This window comes from Elephas maximus, chromosome 1, assembly GCF_024166365.1.
Source record: "Elephas maximus indicus isolate mEleMax1 chromosome 1, mEleMax1 primary haplotype, whole genome shotgun sequence".
In the NCBI taxonomy this organism is placed as follows: domain Eukaryota; kingdom Metazoa; phylum Chordata; class Mammalia; order Proboscidea; family Elephantidae; genus Elephas; species Elephas maximus.
The window spans coordinates 12,817,081-12,836,481 of NC_064819.1; the positions used below are offsets into that span (position 1 = coordinate 12,817,081).

General features: G+C 45.7%; 1 protein-coding gene across 2 annotated transcripts in view; it reads left to right on the plus strand.

Annotated features, from left to right (window-relative positions):
* The window catches only part of CASR (calcium sensing receptor), a 110,311-nt gene extending 93,580 nt beyond the window's left edge, over window positions 1-16,731 (plus strand). For both annotated transcript variants that reach the window (XM_049877901.1, XM_049877910.1), the window contains exons 5-7: window positions 5,984-6,214; window positions 13,422-13,545; window positions 14,906-16,731. In XM_049877901.1, the coding sequence (XP_049733858.1) occupies window positions 5,984-6,214; window positions 13,422-13,545; window positions 14,906-16,413 (1,863 nt within the window). In that variant the 3' untranslated portion in view covers window positions 16,414-16,731. The remainder of the gene's footprint in view (window positions 1-5,983; window positions 6,215-13,421; window positions 13,546-14,905) is intronic.
* Window positions 16,732-19,401: the final 2,670 nt, after the last annotated feature.

Below are 19,401 nucleotides of genomic sequence, written 5' to 3' on the forward strand. Positions count from 1 at the left end.
ACACATACCTTTTTGATATAAAATCTAACCTCTTTTGCATTGCCTCCTCTTTACCCAGCTATTGTATGTCCCCTCGTTCTCTAGCACGCCCACAAGTTTTGAGAAATTAGCCTCTTCTCTGCCTCTTTAACATATCATATTTATTCCTAGCGTGGCATCTGTGCCCATGCTAGTCCCATTGTTTTTAACGCCTTCCTTCCCCTTCCTTTGTCATTATAAATCTTAATGCTTCAGACCTTCACTGACCGTTCCAGCCCTTTTTAATACCCATCTCCTCTGAATTTCTCTGCACTTAGAGTCGGTACCCCATAAATTAGCCCTTAATTATATTTTCTCTTGCACTGTTTATTTCATCCAATACTTATATCGTCTTATCTCCCTAATCCATATGTAACTCCAGAAGGATTAGATTACCATGTTTGTATTTCTGCAGCCCAGTTCAGAACACCCGATGGATATTCTATAAACATTTGCCGATTGATTGATCAATTCCAACAGTATACAAATCTGGCCTTGTATTTATAATGAGTCTTTCGTTTAATGGAAACTTTAAGAAAATGGTTTTTTTAATTTGTTTCTTCTTCCTTCAAGTTAGAGTTGTGCTGGACGTTTCCAATCCATGCCAACAGCAATGCAGAAAGTTTGCAGCCAGGGATGATCTTTGAGTCATTTGTCCGACCAATGGGACCAGTTTGGAAGATGACCATTTAATCATAAAATGGCCTCATTTCAGCTCCCCTACCTACCCACCCACCGATGCCTGGAGGATTTCATTGCAGAGAACCCTCAGATAAAGAAAAGGGAGGGTAGTTTGATGCCTGGCCTGTTAAGAACCAAGGAATTGAAACTTGAATAGGAAGAAGGAAATTTATACTAAGTACTCTAGCTTTACTATTATAAATGCATTCTAAAGTATTTTTTAAATAAGAGTAAAGCTTGATAAAACAAATTTAATTAGGAAATATGACTGGCCTCTGACAAATATTTGCCATGGACTGTCTAGACAGTTTATACTGGAGGCAGTGTGGTGTAGCGGCAAGATCCGCATGTACATCCCAGCTCCAGCATTTATTTGTAGTATGACTTGGACAAGTTTCTTGACCTCTCTATGCCTCAGTTTCCTCACCTGTAAAATGAAGATAATAATAGTGCCTACCCACAGGACTGTTGTGAGGATTAAATGAGGTCATGGGTTGAAACATAAGCGGAGTGCCTGGCACATACGAAGTGTAAATAAATTTTAGTTCCCTACTTCTCCATTCTTTTCATCTCCTTGTACACACATCAGAAGACAGAGTTAACATGACATGTGGAAAGGATAGTGGAAACTATTGCTTAGGATAAAACATTTACACTGACAAGTAATGGTAGGTGCATGGGGCCAAAGTATGCAGGGCTTTAGAAGCTACCTAGAGAAGTTTGAACCAAATTTCATCTGAGCCATGGTAGGTCCCCTGCAGGAGGGGCCATGATTATGGCCTGGAGAAGATAGGTTGCCATGTTGGGAAAGTCTCAGAGTAGGTAAAGAGGAATGAGATCCTAGTGCCGCCACAGAAGGGGGTCAGTGTTTAAGAGATGGACTGTGTTCCTCTGACGAAAGGCTGTGTCTGGACGGTGTGGAGTAGAGACAAAGGGATGTACACTGTTCTGTGTAGGAGGAGGCCGGGTCATCCCAAAAGCCAGAAGGAAAAGGGAAGGGAGTTAGAGACATGAGAAAGGAGGACCTCTGGGACACGTCCTCTCTGCAGACTGCTTTAAGGACTTGGCAAAAATGAAGGAGAAAATAAAAGACTGAAGCCCATCAGGGACGGCTCAGGTGAACATGGGTGGTGTACATCTTTAGTTGAATTCATTCGCCATCTTTTTCGAAGACAGTTCAGCAGCTCCAGTCACAGAACAGAAGAACCAGGTTTCAGGGAGTGAGGGACACTCACCTACCCACAACAGGCCTGGGACAAAAGTCAGGGCAGCCAGGGATCATCAAGATAGCAGTGAGGATGCTGAAGGAGCAGACCATAAGCAGCTGGTTAGGTGAGGCACCCAGGGGTAGGGTTGATGGGGAAAGGGAGAGTTGAGGAGTCCCTGAGAGGTCCAGTGGGAATACACTGCTGGTTTGATCAAAAGGAGCTAAAGGAGGGTGGTTATGTTTGAGGGTAGGGCAGAGTATATAGTGTCATAACAAAGATTTTTGACTAGAGAACAGGACAGTTTGTAGAAAGGGCCCTAGGCTTAGGAGTCAGGGGATCTGACCTCTGATGCCATCTCTGCCATGAATTTGCTATGTGATGTTGGGCAAGTCATTTAACCTCTCTGAAAATGGCACTTGTTTTACTTGGCAAAACTACTGGATAAGTACGTATAGAAAATGAAGAGCACTTGAAGCACTTACTGATGAAGATCAAAGACTACAGCCTTCAGTATGGATTACACCTCAACATAAAGAAAACAAAAATGCTCACAACTAGACCAATAAGCAACATCATGATAAATGGAAAAAATATTGAAGTTGTCAAGGATTTCATTTTACTTGGGTCCACAATCTATGCCCATGGAAGCAGCAGTCAAGAAATCCTTGACGTATCGCATTGGGCAAATTTGCTGCAAAAGACCTTTTCAAAGTGTTCAAAAGCTAAGATGTCACCTTGAGGACTATGGTGTTTTCTGTCATCTCATATGCATATGAAAGCTGGACAGTGAATACGGAAGATTAAAGAAGAATCAATGGCTTTGAATTATGGTGTTGGTGAAGAATATTGAATATACCATGGACTGCCAAAAGAACGAACTAACCTGTCTTGGAGGAAGAACAGCCAGAATGCTCCTTAGAAGCAAGGATGGCAAGACTTTGTCTCACATACTTTGGACATATTATAAGAAGGGGCCAGTCCCTGGAGATGGCCATCATGCTGGGTAGAGTATAGGGTCAGGGGAAAAAAGGAAGACGCTCAGTAAGACGGACTGACACAGTGGCTGCAACAATGGGCTGAAACATAGCAACGATTGTGAGGATGGCTCAGGACTAGGCATTCTTTTGTACTCAGGGTCGCTACGAGGCAGAACCGACTGGACAGCACCTAACATCAACAACTTTAGGAAGAATTACCACATAGGCTGTTTGGTTTGGGCACTCTCTTCCTTATGGGTATTCTCTAGGTTTTCTGCTCTCTCCACTGAATCCTGAGGGTGTATGTGTGTGTATGTGTGTGTGTGTGTGTGTCAAAGTCAAAGAGAGACAGAAAGAGAGGAAGAAAGCCAGGGAGCACAAGAGCGCACCAGTGTGGCAGAATGTGTGTGAAGGAAACTAGGTTATTGGTGTAGGAGCACACCTGTTGCTCTGTGCTACCACATGGTGTTAGTCTACTGCCAAGGTCTTCACCAGGAGTGATTTTGCCCCCCCCCCCCCCGGGAGCATTTGGCAATGTCTGGAGATATTTGGGTTGCCACAACTAAGTGTGGGGAATGCCACTGACATCTAATGAGTAGAGGCCAGGTATGCTACCAAACGTCCTGTAATGAATAAGACAACCACCACCTCTCCAACAAAGAATTATCTGGCCTGAAATGTCAATAGTGCTAAGATTAAGGGTCTGTTTGACCTGCACAACAGCCCTACAGAAAAGCCAGAACAGGGGGGTATCTTAGGTTTTAATGACGGAAACTGAGGCTGAGAGAGGTGAAGTGCCTTCTTTGAGTTCTCACTGCTAGTTACCAGCAGAGCTGAGACTAAACCAGTTGCTTATAAGTGAAACCCCAAACCAAAAACCCACTGCCGTGGAGTCAATTCTAACTCATAGCAACCCAATAGGACAGAGTAGAACTGCCCGATAGAGTTTCCAAGAAGCAGCTGGCAGATTCGAACTATCGACCTCTTGGTTAGCAGCTGTAGCACTTAACTGCTACACCACCTGGGTTTCCTGCTTGTAAGTAAGGACCAGGTAAATATTGTAGCTGTGAAAGAGGCATTTGTGCTTCTTTGCTCCATGTGAAGTACTGGTAGAAGTGTGGCTGGTCACTAGCTAGCTAGTATGGCAAATGCAGTGACGAGGACAGACAGGCTTTCTTGGAGAAGCGGATACATGCTATGGTAGGGTGGATCAGTGGGGTTAGAAGGGACTGGAGGTGACATCCTGCCTGCCCTGTGAACACACACGGTCTGCTATAGACTGCTCCCACACAGGTCTCAGAGCTGGTTCTGAGCTAATTTACATGGCTTCCTCTCCCGATTTAATCTTCCTTACTGTAAATAAATGTTAATGATGGTTGAAGGCCACTGTGATCTCTGGAGGAAGAATGGGGTGGAAAAGCGGGAAGGTACCTCCTAGGGTTCTGGCTCTGTTGGCTCAGCTTGTCACACACCTTAAGTTAATGTGTATGATTAATAGGTTAATAGGTCCTGGGCCTTGGCCTCATGCAGGCCTAGTAAAGCCATTCTTTAGATGAACTGAAGCCCAACTTTCTCCCAGCGTCTGATTCAACATTGGTTTTTAGGTGGAATATAATAATAATATTGTATGATGCTACTTATATGAAACATCTAGAATAGGGAAATACATAGAGACAGAAAGTTTATTAGTGGTTCCCATGGGCCAAGGGCGGGCAGGGAATTGGAAGTTATTGTTCACTGAGTTTCTGTTTGGGGTGATGAAAAAGGTTTTGGAAATAAATAGTGGTGGTGGATATACAACATTATGAATGTAATTAATGTCACTGAATTAGTCTTCGAACTGGTTAAAATGGCAAAGTTTATGTTATATGTATTTCACTACAATAAAAATTTTTTAATATAATTAAAACTGTGAAAAAAAAGATAAAAAGGTAAGGTGCCTCTAAATGTCCTCCTGGGGCCACCAAATCACAGCACAGAGAAAAGTAAATACAGTGGGGAGAGGCCTGCTGACTCTCGGGCCCTGCCTCTCACAGATGGCTGAGAAAATGGGCTCGGAGCAGGAGAGTGATAAAGGCTGGTGACTTGTGAGGGGCAGTGGAAGAGAGCACCCCTACACTCAAAGGCTGGGCCAAGTCTTACTCTTACTGGGTGCCTCAGTGACTCCTGGCACAGGTGTGGGTCCTGGATTAAGCTGCCCCATGCCCGTGACCAGCTCTTGACTGATGGCAGGAAGCAGCACCAGGAGCTTACAATGCTGCCACGTAGCATAGCGGTTAAGAGAGCAGGCTTTGTACCACTTGCTAGCTGGGTGACCCTGGACAAGATACTTAGGTTTTCTGTGCCTCAGGGGTAACAGCCTCAACCTGGTAAGTTTGTTGTAAGCATTAGATAATGAATATACAGCCCTTAACACCATGCCTAAAGTACAGTAAAGTGACTAATAAGTCTTAGTAATTATCATCATTGTTTTTTGTGCAACAGCCTTGTGACCCAAAAAACCTTGTAATATAAATAAGGGATTTACCATGACTGTTGTAACAGTGATGGCCGGTGTTACACCCGCAGTCTCATTTTTTTCTTCCTCTCAGCTGCTTCCTGTGACGTGGGGCAGCAAGGCTCTTCCATCGAAGCAGAAGCAGTTAGTCAGTGCCTCCGCTCTTTCCCCAGTGTCCATCTCAGAAGACGCCAGGAACGGGCTCTGGTTTACAAACCCTGTTCCCCCTGGGGCACCCACATGATGGTGCACCTGCAAAAGCTTTGACTTGGCCAGTAGCCATAGTGAGACGTATCCCTTTTCCTTTTCCAACCTCAAGAAAGTGTTTACTACCCCCAGTTACAACGTGAGTACCAAGTAGAGCTTGATACTGGTATGGATTACCAGGGCTACTGCTAACACACACAAGTGCCTTTGTGTAAATTAGAAAAAGATGCCTCTCTCTCCAGTCTCTTTCCTTCCATCTGCCAGGAAATTGTTGTAATACACTGATTTTGTTAGAACATGAAAGTGCACTGCCCTTATGCAGGGCACAACCTGTATAACTATATGTGGCAGCCCTGTGGCTTCTACTCAGAATATTCATCTCTGTTCCTCTTTAGGTACTGAAGCACCTGCGGCACCTAAACTTCACCAACAATATGGGGGAGCAGGTGACTTTCGATGAGTGTGGTGACCTGGTGGGGAACTATTCCATCATCAACTGGCACCTCTCCCCAGAGGACGGCTCCATCGTGTTTAAGGAAGTCGGGTATTACAACGTCTATGCCAAGAAGGGAGAAAGACTCTTCATCAACGAGGAGAAAATCCTTTGGAGTGGGTTCTCCAGAGAGGTATGTGTTGTCCATCAGAACACCAGATGTCTGCTGTGGGCAGGAAACTGTTCTGGGCTTTAGGAGAGCTTTGGGCTTCACCGTTAGTCTTCCAAAATGATGAGTTCATTTCCTTGAGCTCACTGACCTCTGAACTCTCAGGGCTTCCTGTGAAATCCACAAGTACTGAGTATATAAAGAAGAGTCCTTGGAAGCCTGAGCTCTATGTTGTCTTATTATATTGAAACAATTTTATTTTTTTATAAATCTCACTCTCTGGCTATTAATAGTCTCTTTGACACTGACTCTGAAACCAGGGTGGGGGTGGGTAGGGGGAGATCCTACCTACCTTGGGTAGTGGTGGTTGTTGTTAGGTGTCATCGAGTCAGTTCGGACTCACAGCAACCCTATGTACAACAGAATAAAACACTGCCCAGTCCTCTACCATCCTCATGATCATTGTTTTGCTTGAGCCCATTGTTGCAGCCACTGTGTCAGTCCATCACGTTGAGGGTCTTCCTCTTTTTTGCTGACCCTCCACTTTACCAAGCATGATGTCCTTCTCTAGGAACTGGTCCCCCCTGCTAACATGTCCGAAGTATGTGAGATGAAGTCTCACCATCCTCACTTCTAAGGAGTATTCTGGCTGTACTTACTCCACAGCAGATTTCTTCATTCTTTTGGCAGTCTATGGTATATTCAACATTCTTTACCAATACCATAAATCAAAGGGTGGGGGGGACGCTAATTTGAAAGTACAGGGAGAGGGTGCATACTTTTGGGGTTGTCACAATGACCAGGAAGTGCTAACGGCTTTCAGCCCTTGGGGTCCAGGGATGGTAAGTGTCCTGCATATACAGGACAATATTGCATAACAAAGAATTGCCACCATCTCCGAAAAATACTAATAACAGCCACTGAGGGACACTCTTCAGAGTGAGTCATGTGTGTTGTCATCACTGCTCAGGGCCTGGACAGTTCAGACAGAGGTAGTTCCAGGTCATCCAAGTCGCTCAGGACTGATTTAAAATCAAAAGGCCAATGTATTCTTCTGGGGGAGACTGGTAACAAAGAGCAGGGTGCCTAGGATCACGGGCAGGCCCCTTCCCCATCACTGCACCAGGAAGCCCGTCACTCAGTGAGTGTGCGCCTAAGTAAAAGACACATGATATGCTGGTGTGATGACTATTCTGTGATGGCTTGTCCTAGAACAAGGTCAACCAGTGGACCCAGCTCCTCTGCAGGGGCACAGACCCTGGACAGGACATCCTCTTGATCTATCCCAGGGAAGCCTGGATGAGACCCACCACATTTCTCTTTGTGCATGCATTTCTATTATCATCTTTGAGCATCTTGGATCATATTTTATAATATGACCAAAGATTCAACTCATCTTTTTACCAGACACCTCTTAGGCTAGTAGGTTTCTGATAAGATGCTACACCGTCATAATTTCATTGTTCCCCAATTTATAGGATAGGTTACCCATAGGTAGGTGTCCTCATAGATAGTGAGTCTTATCCACAGTGTGTGAGTCTTTATTAGCTTCTACCTCGAAGGGTGGATTCTCCATTATAAATGTGCCATGACCTTTTCCACACAGAGATAGTGGCATCCCTAAGCTTATGGCCCTAATTATGTTGTTGTTAACTGACTCATGGCAACCCCATATGTGCAGAATAGAACTGCTCCACAGGGTTTTCGAGGCTGTGACCTTTTGGAAGCAGATCACCAGGCCTGCCTTCCAAGGCACCTCTGGGTACATTCCAACTGCCAACGTTTCAATTAGTAGTTGAGCACTTAACCCTTTGTGCCACGCAGGGACTCCCTGTAGTCATAATCATACTCTTGTTGAAATTATCACAAGGTTCAATGACTGGAGTCTAAGTTGATCAGCTAGACTATCACCTGTTCCCCAGTGTTGGATCATCCAATTTATCATTCACCTCCATTAATGCATGTAATTGATTGTCTCTAATTGGTGTATGTCTCATCTCCCCTTCTGCATGGAAGCTAGTCCCTGTACAGTTCTCTGTAATCTGAATGTCCCCTACCAGGCCATACACATCGTGGGCTTAAACACTGATAAGTGAATAACTCAGGGAGTTCTCACAAATTCAATCATATATAGTCCTGGAATAGTTGATAGAGTTATAAATTAGATATAATTTTTCCATAGAAACAATGATACCTCATGCCTAGCACACAGTAGGCACTCAACAAAGCTCAGTGTCTAGTCCACCCTTTCCTTGCTGTGTTTTTTGTAGAAATGACTACAAAAATACCATCTATGTTTAACAATAAATCATGTATTATAACTGCTCTATATAACCCACAAAGTTATTATTGAGACCAAGAGTGAAAAGGATATTTTGAACTGTGTTATGGTATATAAATGTAATGTGTTATTAATATAGCACTATAATATCACAATCAGTGGTCTCAATTTACTCATTAATGTAGCACCTTAGAGCTAGATGAGATCTTAAGCTTGTCTCCAACACCCCAACTTGAAGCTGATGATAATCAGGTGTAGGGAGGCAAAGGTGACATCTCAGATGGGCAATGTAAGTGCTGACGCTGGAACTAAGTGCCCCAACTCCACCTCCAGTGTCCCCTCTCCCCCTACCTGGCAATTCTGTCCTTGTTTTACTGCAACAAATCAGAGGGAAAAGAGACACCTTCATTCGGGGCTTGGAATTCAGATGGGATTCCTTTGCCAAAAGTAGACAGGCATCTTTGATGAGGCTGTTGGGGAGACTTGGAGACACTTGATGGCTTTTGAAAAATGGCTGTGGTGGAACTTCCCTTTAGCTGAGGAATGCAGAATGATCCAGAAAGAGGACTCAGGGTGATGTTCTTCTAACCCTTGACTTTATAAAGCAGGATTTGATACAGTGAAAAGTGCAGACTTTGGAAGATGGACCTGAGTGTGAATCCCAGCTCTCCAGCTAGGCCATTGTGGGATCTTGACCCAGTTCCTTAATCACTCTGAGTCTCATTTGTCTCCACACATGAAAGCAGAGATAGTACCACCTTCCTTTAAGAGTTGTTGTGAGGGTTAAGTGAGCTAATATCTTCTACCCTCCCTTAAAAAAAAAAAAATGATGGGATGGTTTACATTTCTAGACATTCTCATCGTCTTACACAAACCACTACAAAAAGAAATAGAAGCATGGCAGAGACTACCAGAGGCCCCCAATATTTGTTTCCCCCATTTCATTAATAATAGAACTCTATTTTAGCTGGGTACATGACCCCCCCCCCCCAGAATAAAGATGACATTTTCCAGCTTCCTGGTCATCTAAGTGTGGCCCCGAGACTAAATCCTAGACAATGGAATATAAGTGGCACTGTTGTGCAGTGGCTTCTGGGAACCTTCTTTAGGAAATTTGTTGCAAGCACCCTTTGCTCTCTCTTCATCCCTTCCTTCCTCCTCCTTCCTGGAAACCAGATGCAACCGTCAAGGACCATGAGGCCAGGACCAAGCTCGGCAGAAGAACAAGGCAGAAAGAGCCTGGGTCTTCAACACCATGGGGTGTCATTTCACTTTGGACCACCTCCCCCTCAGATATCTGTATGAAAAAGAAACCCACTCTGTCTCGTTTAAGCCATTGATATTTTGAGGTTTTTGCCACTTATAGCCTAACAGAAGCCAAGAGAGAAAGCTACTAAATTCATTTTATGAGGTATATATATATGCAAAAACCCACTGCTGTCGAGTCAATTCCAACTCATAGCAACCCTATAGGACAGGGTAGAACTGTGCCATAGAGTCTCCAAGGAGCACCTGGTGGATTCAAACTGACAACCTTTTGGTTAGCAGCCATAGTTCTTAACCACTACGCCACCAGGGTTTCCAATAGAGTGCCTTCCAACCTGGGGGGGGCTCATCTTCTGGCACTATAACAGACAGTGTTCCGCTGCTATTCATAAGGTTTTCACTGGCTAATTCTTTTCAGAAGTAGACTGCCGGGTCCTTCTTCCTAGTCTGTCTTAGTCTGGAAACTCAGCTGAAACCTGTCCGCCATGGGTGACCCTGCTGGTATCTGAATACCGGTGGCATAGCTTCCAGCATCACAGCAACACGCAAGCCCCCACAGTACGACAAACTGACAGACACATGGGGGTATATATGTATATATGATAAGTATAGGCCAAGCTTATTTATAAACATAGATGCACAAATCCTAAATATTAGCAAGCCTAGACCAGCGATGTATAAAATATATATTACATCATGACTCCAGCAGAGTTTGCAGTGAATTTATAGGAATGTAATGATGGTCAAACATTACAATGGTCAAACATTACAAAGCATGTACAAGCAGTTTATGACATTAACAGAATAAAGGAGAAAATTTATACTACAATGTAAATCAATGGAGAGAGCAGTCGATAGCATTTGAGACCCTTTCTGATTAAGAGCAGGTAGTTGCAAATCTTAGTGGGGGCCAGATCCTAGCCTGCATCAGCTCTGGCAAGTTCTAGGAAGTGGGAGACTACCAAACCCGGGGCGGAGACCCTCAGGCACCACCGAACCTCAGTCACTCCCACGCCAAGCTGCTCCTCTGGTCAGGACATCACCTTCAAGCCCTCAGAGAGACGCAGTTTGTGGACGCGAATTTCTCTTGATGATAATCCTCCAGCCCTGAGGAGGCAGAGAGGCTGGAATACTTGTTCTAGTCAACACCACCATCACCCGCTCCAGAGCCTTCTGGGAAGGTTTTGTAGAGAGAGGCAGACAGTGATTGTCCCAAAGTAAAAGTGGGGAAGCGGCACGTTGTCAGTTGCTGTTGATTTTGACTTGTGACGACCTCACAATGTCAGAGCAGAACTGTGCTCCACGGGGTTTTCAATGACTGGTTTTTGGAAAGCATATCACCAGGCCTTTCTCCCAGAGCACCTGTGGGTGGACTAGAACCTCCAACATTTTGTTTAGCAGCTGAACACGCTAAACATTTGCCCCATCTGGGGCCTCCAAAGCGGCAAGAGTGGAACTTAAATTGCTTTTCTCTAATTTATCCTCATTCCTGTCCCTGTTCACCCACACTCATCAGTTCAAAACAGCCTTTGGCCTTCCCCGGGATTTCTCACAAATTTATAAAATTTCTGTTTTCCTATATAGATTTCCCAGGTTGAATTTGCTGAAAGAAGCCAGCATTTTAAGCTAATTTGCCATCCTGATAGGGACTGGAAAGCAAAATATTCTTTATCAAACCACGTGCCTACCTTTAAAATGACTCCTTGATTTAAACACAATGAAAGTGCAATGAGAATTCTCCAGCACTGGGAGAGGACTCTTGCCACTTTTGTAACTGAGACATATCCTGCTCGCATTCTTAGCAATAGGCTATGCCATCTACACATGCTGCCAGCCAGCCATTCTCTGCCCGGATGCAGCTGGACGCCCTGGTAGTACTTACCTGTGGGTCAGCCAGCAGGAACCATATGCAGCGTGTAGGTCGTGGTCTCGCCTTCCCCTTCTCCCGTTCTCATCGGGAAGACATCCTGAGAAACATCTACTGAAAACAAAAGTGAAAAAGCTTTGAAAACAACCCATTCCTGGACACGTCTAATGAACCAAGTGGTCCAGGGGAACCTAGGCTACGACACATTTTCAGTCGGTTTTTGTTTGCTTTTTCCTAACAAGGCAGAACTCTGACCTTTGTAATAGTGTCATGCCGAGCTGTATTTGAGCCTGAGACCACAGGAAAAATCAGGAATACCGATCCTGTCTTTATTTAAAATTCTGATATTTTGCTTATCACAGTTTTTTTTTTTTTTTTGTATTGGTTTTGATTTTGTAATATTGCATTAAAATGTTACTTATCTTGATTACTGAGTTTTTTTTTTTGGCTCCCTCTTAAATTTTGCACCCAAGCTGAGTGCCTCACTTACCTCACCCTAGTTCCAGCCCTGCTTGGTAATGAAAGGCAGACTACTATCACATCATTACCTTTAAAACACCAGGCATCCCTCGCTAAGCCCTAGAGCCAAATAAGACCTGTCTGATAATGAGCTGCTACCCAGCTGAGATGTTTAGCTAAACCTAGCAATTAGGGTCCGATCACATGATGGCTTCAGATTTAGCAAATACTAGGTTTCCTGCTAGTGGGCTTGGATCAGTAGCAATTGTAACCAAAACTTAATGTGATTAATTAAAGCTATTGAGTTGCTCAGGCTTTATTGTCTCACTGAAATAATACCATAAAACTGGGACATCATGAAGTAGGATTGATCAGGAAGCCTGCACGTGTGCTTGGTTCACATGTAAATCCAAGGCTAGCACCAAGCATGAGTGCTTTCAGATCATTAACGGTACTGATTGAAAATTTTGTGCAACACACACACACAAAGAATTGCTGATCACAAGGCCAGCCCTTAACAACCATTGAACATTCCGTTTTAGAAGTTAAGGGGTAATAGCTCGGCAGCATCCACCCGGGCTGTAGCACTCACGTGTGGACATGGACGTGCCTCTGACAGTTACTCTGACACGTGTCAGAACAAGTCAGAGCTTGGAGAAGCCGCAGTTGGTGTGTGGTCGTCTGCATTCTAGGGTACAGGGCTGGCCTGCACAATTTAGCCACTGAATACAAGATAAACAGACAAGCACTGGACTAGGAGCCAGAAGACACAGGTGCTTACACCGTGGATCCTTTAGACAGGCTGCTAACCTCACCTGGAACATGGGAGCCCGGCCTGCCTCACTGGATTTTTGTGAGGATCTCAGGGATCACCCCGTAAAGCCTAAAATAAAATTTTAGGGGTTACGTTCACTGCAGAGTTCAGAGTCTCCTGTTCAAACATATTTTCTCTTAAGTCGTCACCTCCCCCTCTGATTGTCCTTCTGTGTGTGGGTCCATGTTCCTGTATCTCTTACTTGGTCTCAAGCATTCAATTCCATGGTGAGGAGACAGGTGTCTCATTCTGGGGCCTGGGGCGGGGGGGCGGGGTGGAATTGGGGAGAATTATTTATGTAGGTTTTTTGGTCACTGTGTAGACTCAACAGTTAATCGTCCTTGAATCCCACAGATGTGTGTGTGTGTGTGTGTGTGTCTGTGTGTGTGTACCCAGGCCCAAAGGCATTTCTCCGTTTCACAGAGAACAGGAACTAGGACCCTGGCCCTGCCCCTGTGCCCAAACTCCCCCTTCTGCATGTGTCAAAGATGCTGTAAGATGGAGCCCGCAGCCGCACCACTCACTCCGTGCTCTCTGTCCCCAGGTACCCTTCTCTAACTGCAGCCGAGACTGCCTGGCAGGGACCAGGAAAGGGATCATCGAGGGGGAGCCCACCTGCTGCTTTGAGTGTGTGGAGTGTCCTGATGGGGAGTACAGCGATGAGACAGGTAGAGGAACCGTCCCTAGTGGACATGGTGCAGGCCCAGCCCATCTGCAGGGCTCAGACACTTCAGGGCCCGGGGTCAGCGAAGCCCGTGGAAGGAAGGGCTGGGCTGAGATGGTACTTAGCACAGCTGCTCGTTTAACAGGGTGTGACTGAGCATGGTGCTGAGCTGGGCACCCAGCAGGGATGGAACAGGAGTGTTAAATGTCGTCTGGATACCATAAAAGCTTACACACACACCTTTCCCACACCTTTCTCTCACATTGGTACTGCTCACCAATATTTCCTTCCTTTTCTTACTGCTCAGTGGCCTTGAGTATACCCCACTCTGTCTGTCTGTTCCAGGCTCCAGAGTTAATAGGCCATTATAGATTGTTGGGTGCCTGGCAATGTACTTGGTATCGTAACATATGTTTTTCCTGTGCCTCAGTTTCTTCATCTATAAAGTGGGGATAATAATTAAACCTATCTTACAGAGTTTTAAGAATTAGATGAGTTAATACTGGTAAAATCCGTTGCCATCGAGTCAATTCCTACTCAAATTCTAGATCAGTGTTTGTTAAATAAAACAATGACTGGCATATTGGAATCACTTTATAAATGTTAGTTGCAATTATTATGTCACCTCATCCCCACTACATAATGGAGTTATTACTTTGTCTATTTTATAGATGAGGAAACTGAGCCTCAGGGGGTTTAAGGAACCCAACCAAAGTCACACAGCTAGTAAATGGCCAGGCAAGGATTCCTATCCAGATATCTGGCTGCAAAGCCTGTGATCCTTCCACTCCCCAGTATTACACACTGCCTGGCACGTAGCAGAGTCTGACTAAACATTTGTTGACTGAGTGAGTCTGCAGCCCTGCTCATTAGAAGCCCATAGATATGGAGTGAGGAAAGCATGGGTCATAAGCATGAGATACTTTGCCCTGGTCTTAAAGAAAGCCTTTCTGTTGTGCATGTCTACAGAGCCCATCCATGTATCCAAAACCAGTCAGGCTGAGCTTGAATCACACTGTGAAAAGTTTGTAAACTCTGCCACACATCTAGTGTGCAGGGTGGTCTCCTGTTCAGCAAGGCTGATCGTTCTCAGCGTTAAAGGAAATATGTGCCCTCCATCCCAACTTGCAAAAGAAAACAAACCATGGGACCATCAAAGAACAAGAAATTAACGAAGTAACATAAGTCAGGGCTCACTATATTATTTGATAGTGTAAAAATCACAATTATTTCATCCATAAAGAAAATGTAAATCACATTCAATAGCCTGCGTATCCTCACCACTGTGCACGTGCGCACGCGCACCCACACAAATGTTAGTCCGTGCCACACAGTGACTAACTCTTCACTGGAACATCTTACAGATGCAAGTGCCTGTGACAAGTGCCCCGATGACTTCTGGTCCAACGAGAACCACACTTCCTGCATTGCCAAAGAGATTGAGTTTCTGTCGTGGACGGAGCCTTTTGGGATCGCCCTCACCCTCTTCGCGGTCCTGGGCATCTTCCTGACGGCCTTCGTGCTGGGAGTCTTCATCAAGTTTCGCAACACACCCATTGTCAAGGCCACCAACCGAGAGCTCTCCTACGTCCTCCTCTTCTCCCTGCTCTGCTGCTTCTCCAGCTCCCTGTTCTTCATCGGGGAGCCCCAGGACTGGACGTGCCGCCTGCGCCAGCCGGCCTTTGGCATCAGCTTTGTGCTCTGTATCTCCTGCATCCTGGTGAAAACCAACCGTGTCCTCCTGGTGTTTGAGGCCAAGATCCCCACCAGCTTCCACCGCAAGTGGTGGGGGCTCAACCTACAGTTTCTGCTGGTTTTCCTCTGCACCTTCATGCAGATCGCCATCTGCGTCATCTGGCTCTACACCGCGCCCCCCTCCAGCTACCGCAACCACGAGCTGGAGGACGAGATCATCTTCATCACGTGCCACGAGGGTTCACTCATGGCCCTGGGCTTCCTCATTGGCTACACCTGCCTGCTGGCTGCCATCTGCTTCTTCTTCGCCTTCAAGTCCCGGAAGCTGCCCGAGAACTTCAACGAAGCCAAGTTCATCACTTTCAGCATGCTCATCTTCTTCATCGTCTGGATCTCCTTCATCCCCGCCTACGCCAGCACCTACGGCAAGTTTGTCTCGGCTGTGGAGGTGATCGCCATCCTGGCGGCCAGCTTCGGCTTGCTGGCCTGCATCTTCTTCAACAAGGTCTACATCATCCTCTTCAAGCCTTCGCGGAACACCATCGAGGAGGTGCGCTGCAGCACCGCTGCCCACGCCTTCAAGGTGGCCGCCCGGGCCACCCTGCGCCGTAGCAACGTCTCCCGCAAGCGGTCCAGCAGCCTCGGGGGCTCCACGGGTTCCACCCCTTCGTCTTCCATCAGCAGCAAGAGCAACAGCGAAGACCCCTTCCCACAGCCCGAGAGGCAGAAGCAGGAGCAGCCACTGGCCTTGACGCAGCAGGAGCAGCAGCAGCCCCAGCCGTTGACCCTGCGGCGGCAGCAGCAAACCCAACAGCAGCCCAGATGCAAGCAGAAGGTCATCTTTGGCAGCGGCACGGTCACTTTCTCACTGAGCTTTGACGAGCCTCAGAAGAATGCCATGGCGCACAGGAATTCCACACACCAGAACTCCCTGGAGGCCCAGAAAAGCAATGAGGCCCTGACCAAACACCAGGCGTTACTCCCGCTGCAGTGTACAGAGCCAGGCTCAGAACTGACCATGCAGGACACAGACTTGCAAGGGTCTGCAGGCGGGGACCACCAGCTGGAGACGGAGGGCCCTGAGGAGCGGGCCCCAGCACTTGTGGTGTCCAATTCACGGAGCTTTGTCATCAGCAGCGGAGGCAGCACTGTGACAGAAAACATTCCAAACTCATAAAATCGAAGGAGAAGGCCAGTCCAGGAAGAGTCCAGAGAGGATTCATGTGATCACGTCCTCCATCAGGGATGAGGAATCGCCCCTGGACTCCTTTCCTCTGAGGAAGGAGGGATAATAGAGACACCCAACACTTTGAACTTAGTTGCACTGCTTTCCATGACGGTGAATTGACTAACATTCCCTTTAAAATTAAAAAAGAAGAGCAGTGTGCTCCTGTAGTTGGAGTTTTCAGAGCGTTGAGATTGCCATTGTCATATTTGCAGTTCATCCACACTCAATTTTCCCTCCTGTGTTCTATCCCACCCAGTAGATCAGAGACTCAACCAAGGCTTTAAGCTACCCATCTATTCACTCCCTTTATATATAAAAAAAAAAAACCAAAATGCCTGTCCTGAAGGTCATAGACAGCCTGACCCAGAGACAAAAATGTGCAGAGTGATAGGACATGCGATTTGCCGCCACTGGAGTTAAGAGTCTGAAAGGCAGAACGTAACCAGTGCTGTCCGACACCTCGACCATGGAAAGAACTTTAAATGTTCACAAATGTAAGGCAAATGTGTTCCCTCCTATTTATGAAAACCGTAAATATTTGGTCTTTTACTTGCTGCTGCTACTGTGTGACGCCTAGACGGTTGGCATCCCTCCTATACTAGTGCCTCGGAATTTGTTCAGAACATGACAGCGATGCTGTGATTAGATTCCAGGATCACAAGAACCACCTCAAACTGTTGGGAAGGGGCTGTACAAATCAATGAGCTGTATCTGTAATTAATTTTGCTATATGTAGCTTTATCCTTAAGAAAATGCTTCTGATGTATTAGCCGATGGGCAATATAAACTGAAAAATGTCACAGTCTGGTTTATATAAGGCAGTATTATTGAGCTCTATTTTCCTTTCCTTCCCTACCCCACCAGCCCCACTCCCATCAGCTGAGCCCTATATGAGCCCTTTCAGAACCCCAGGGGACAGGAAGGTCCCTCCTTCCCTGCCCCAAAGACTTCCTGAAACCAGATCCACACCTCCCCAGTGGAGAATAAGCTCCCAGTAGGTGGTCCGCTAACAGTCGTTGGGGCAAGAAAGCATGGTTCCAAGAGAACGCTCAGCCAGGCATTAGCCCAGCACTCCACCCCCTAAATGCTATAACTAGCCTCCCTTCAGGAGTGGACTCTGTCCATGGGTATTTAAAGAGGTTGAATGGCATACAGCAGAGTCTTCAGGTTCTGGGACCAGAGAGACCTGGGTTCAGCCCCTGGCTTGTTCACTTAGAAATGGGTGACCTTAGGCAAGGAATTTCTAAGGCCATTTTGTGGTCTCAAAAAATCATTCTTTTCCCTCAGAGCTCTTACATGGATTAAATGAGATAATGTATGTAAAGTACTTAGCATGGTGCCTAGCACATAATAAACACCAATAAATATTAGTTAGTATTATTAATATTATACAATTATTTTTTCACCTGCTTAGAATATAAAACGAAACTTACCAATTTACCATTCATATTCTAATGACTATACCATTGATCTCAATAACTTTCTCCATAATAAGCCCAAGAATTCCAGGGGCCCAGTTCAAGAGGTCAGCCCTAGTAACACTGGCTCCTGGTGAAGAAACCAGGAAGTTGGTCAGCTCCCTAGCCAGAGAGCTCCATGCTCCTCCCCTGCAACTGTGGTGCCTGTGACCAGATCTCTCTGTTCACTGAGGGAAGCACAGCAGTGGATGAGCGCTGACCACTGTCACCAGTCTGGCAGTATTTCCTCACATCACTCTTTCTAAGTGTTACTCTTTGGCCAAAAAACCTAACTACAGCAATGAAATCTGTCTGAGGCCTCAAATTGTAAGCTCTTGGCAACTTCTTCCTCTGATCACCTTCTTCCAAAGGGGCGCATTTCAATGATTTTTAAGGTTGACATGATGGCTGTTAAGACTGTGATGAAGAAGCATTACAGGGCACCGTGTTGGACCATGACTGAGACACAGAGAGATCGTCATTGTTAGGCTTCTGCTCCCCCACTCAGGAAGGGCACTGGCCCCAGGCCCAGCCTACTGCAGCTCCCACCCTCATTCCCTAACCCCACGCACCTCTCCTAGGCCTGTCAGTACTCTCAGCTTCCTCCGTGCCCATCACTGGAGCATGGGAACTAACTGGCAGCTCTCCAGTTCCTCACTCTAGGAGAATTCATGGAGGCTACAGCCTTCAATATGGATTACACCTGAATGTGAAGAAAACAAAAATCTTTACAATTGGACCGATAAACAGTACCATGATAAATGAATCAAAAATTGAAGTTGTCGGTGATTTCTTTTTACTTGGATCAACAACCAATGTCCATGGAAGCAGCAGTCAAGAAATTAAGCAACCTTGAAGGCTTGTTCACATAAATGTGCCACAAAGGGCCTGGAGCAGTGCCTGGTACATACCAGGTGTTCAATCAATACTTGTTGAATAAACGGGGAAAAGAAAAGAAAGAAAAAGAACTTATGGCATTGGGAAAAACCTGCTGCAAAAGATCCCTTTAAAGTTTTAAAAAGGAAAGATGTCACTTTGATAACTAAGGTAACCTGACCCAAGTTATGGTTTTTTTCATTCACCTCATATACATGTGAAAGCTAGTCAATGAAAAAGGAAGACAGAAGAATTGATGCATTCGGATTGTGGTGTTGGCAAAGAATACTGAATATACCATGGACTGCCAGAAGAAAAAACAAATCAGTCTTAGAAGAAATACAACCAGTATGCTCCTTAGAAGCCAGGATGGCAAGACTTCAGCTCACTTACTTTGGACACACATCATCAGGAAAAACCAATCACTAGAAAAGGATATCTTGTTTGGTAAAGTAGAGGGTCAGCAAAAATGAGGGAAACCCTCAATGAGATGAATTGAACAGTAGCCACAATGGACTCAAACTTACAACAATCATGAAGATGCCCGGGATCAGGCGACATTTTGTTCTGTTATTACATAAGGTTGCCATGAGTCAGAGCTGAT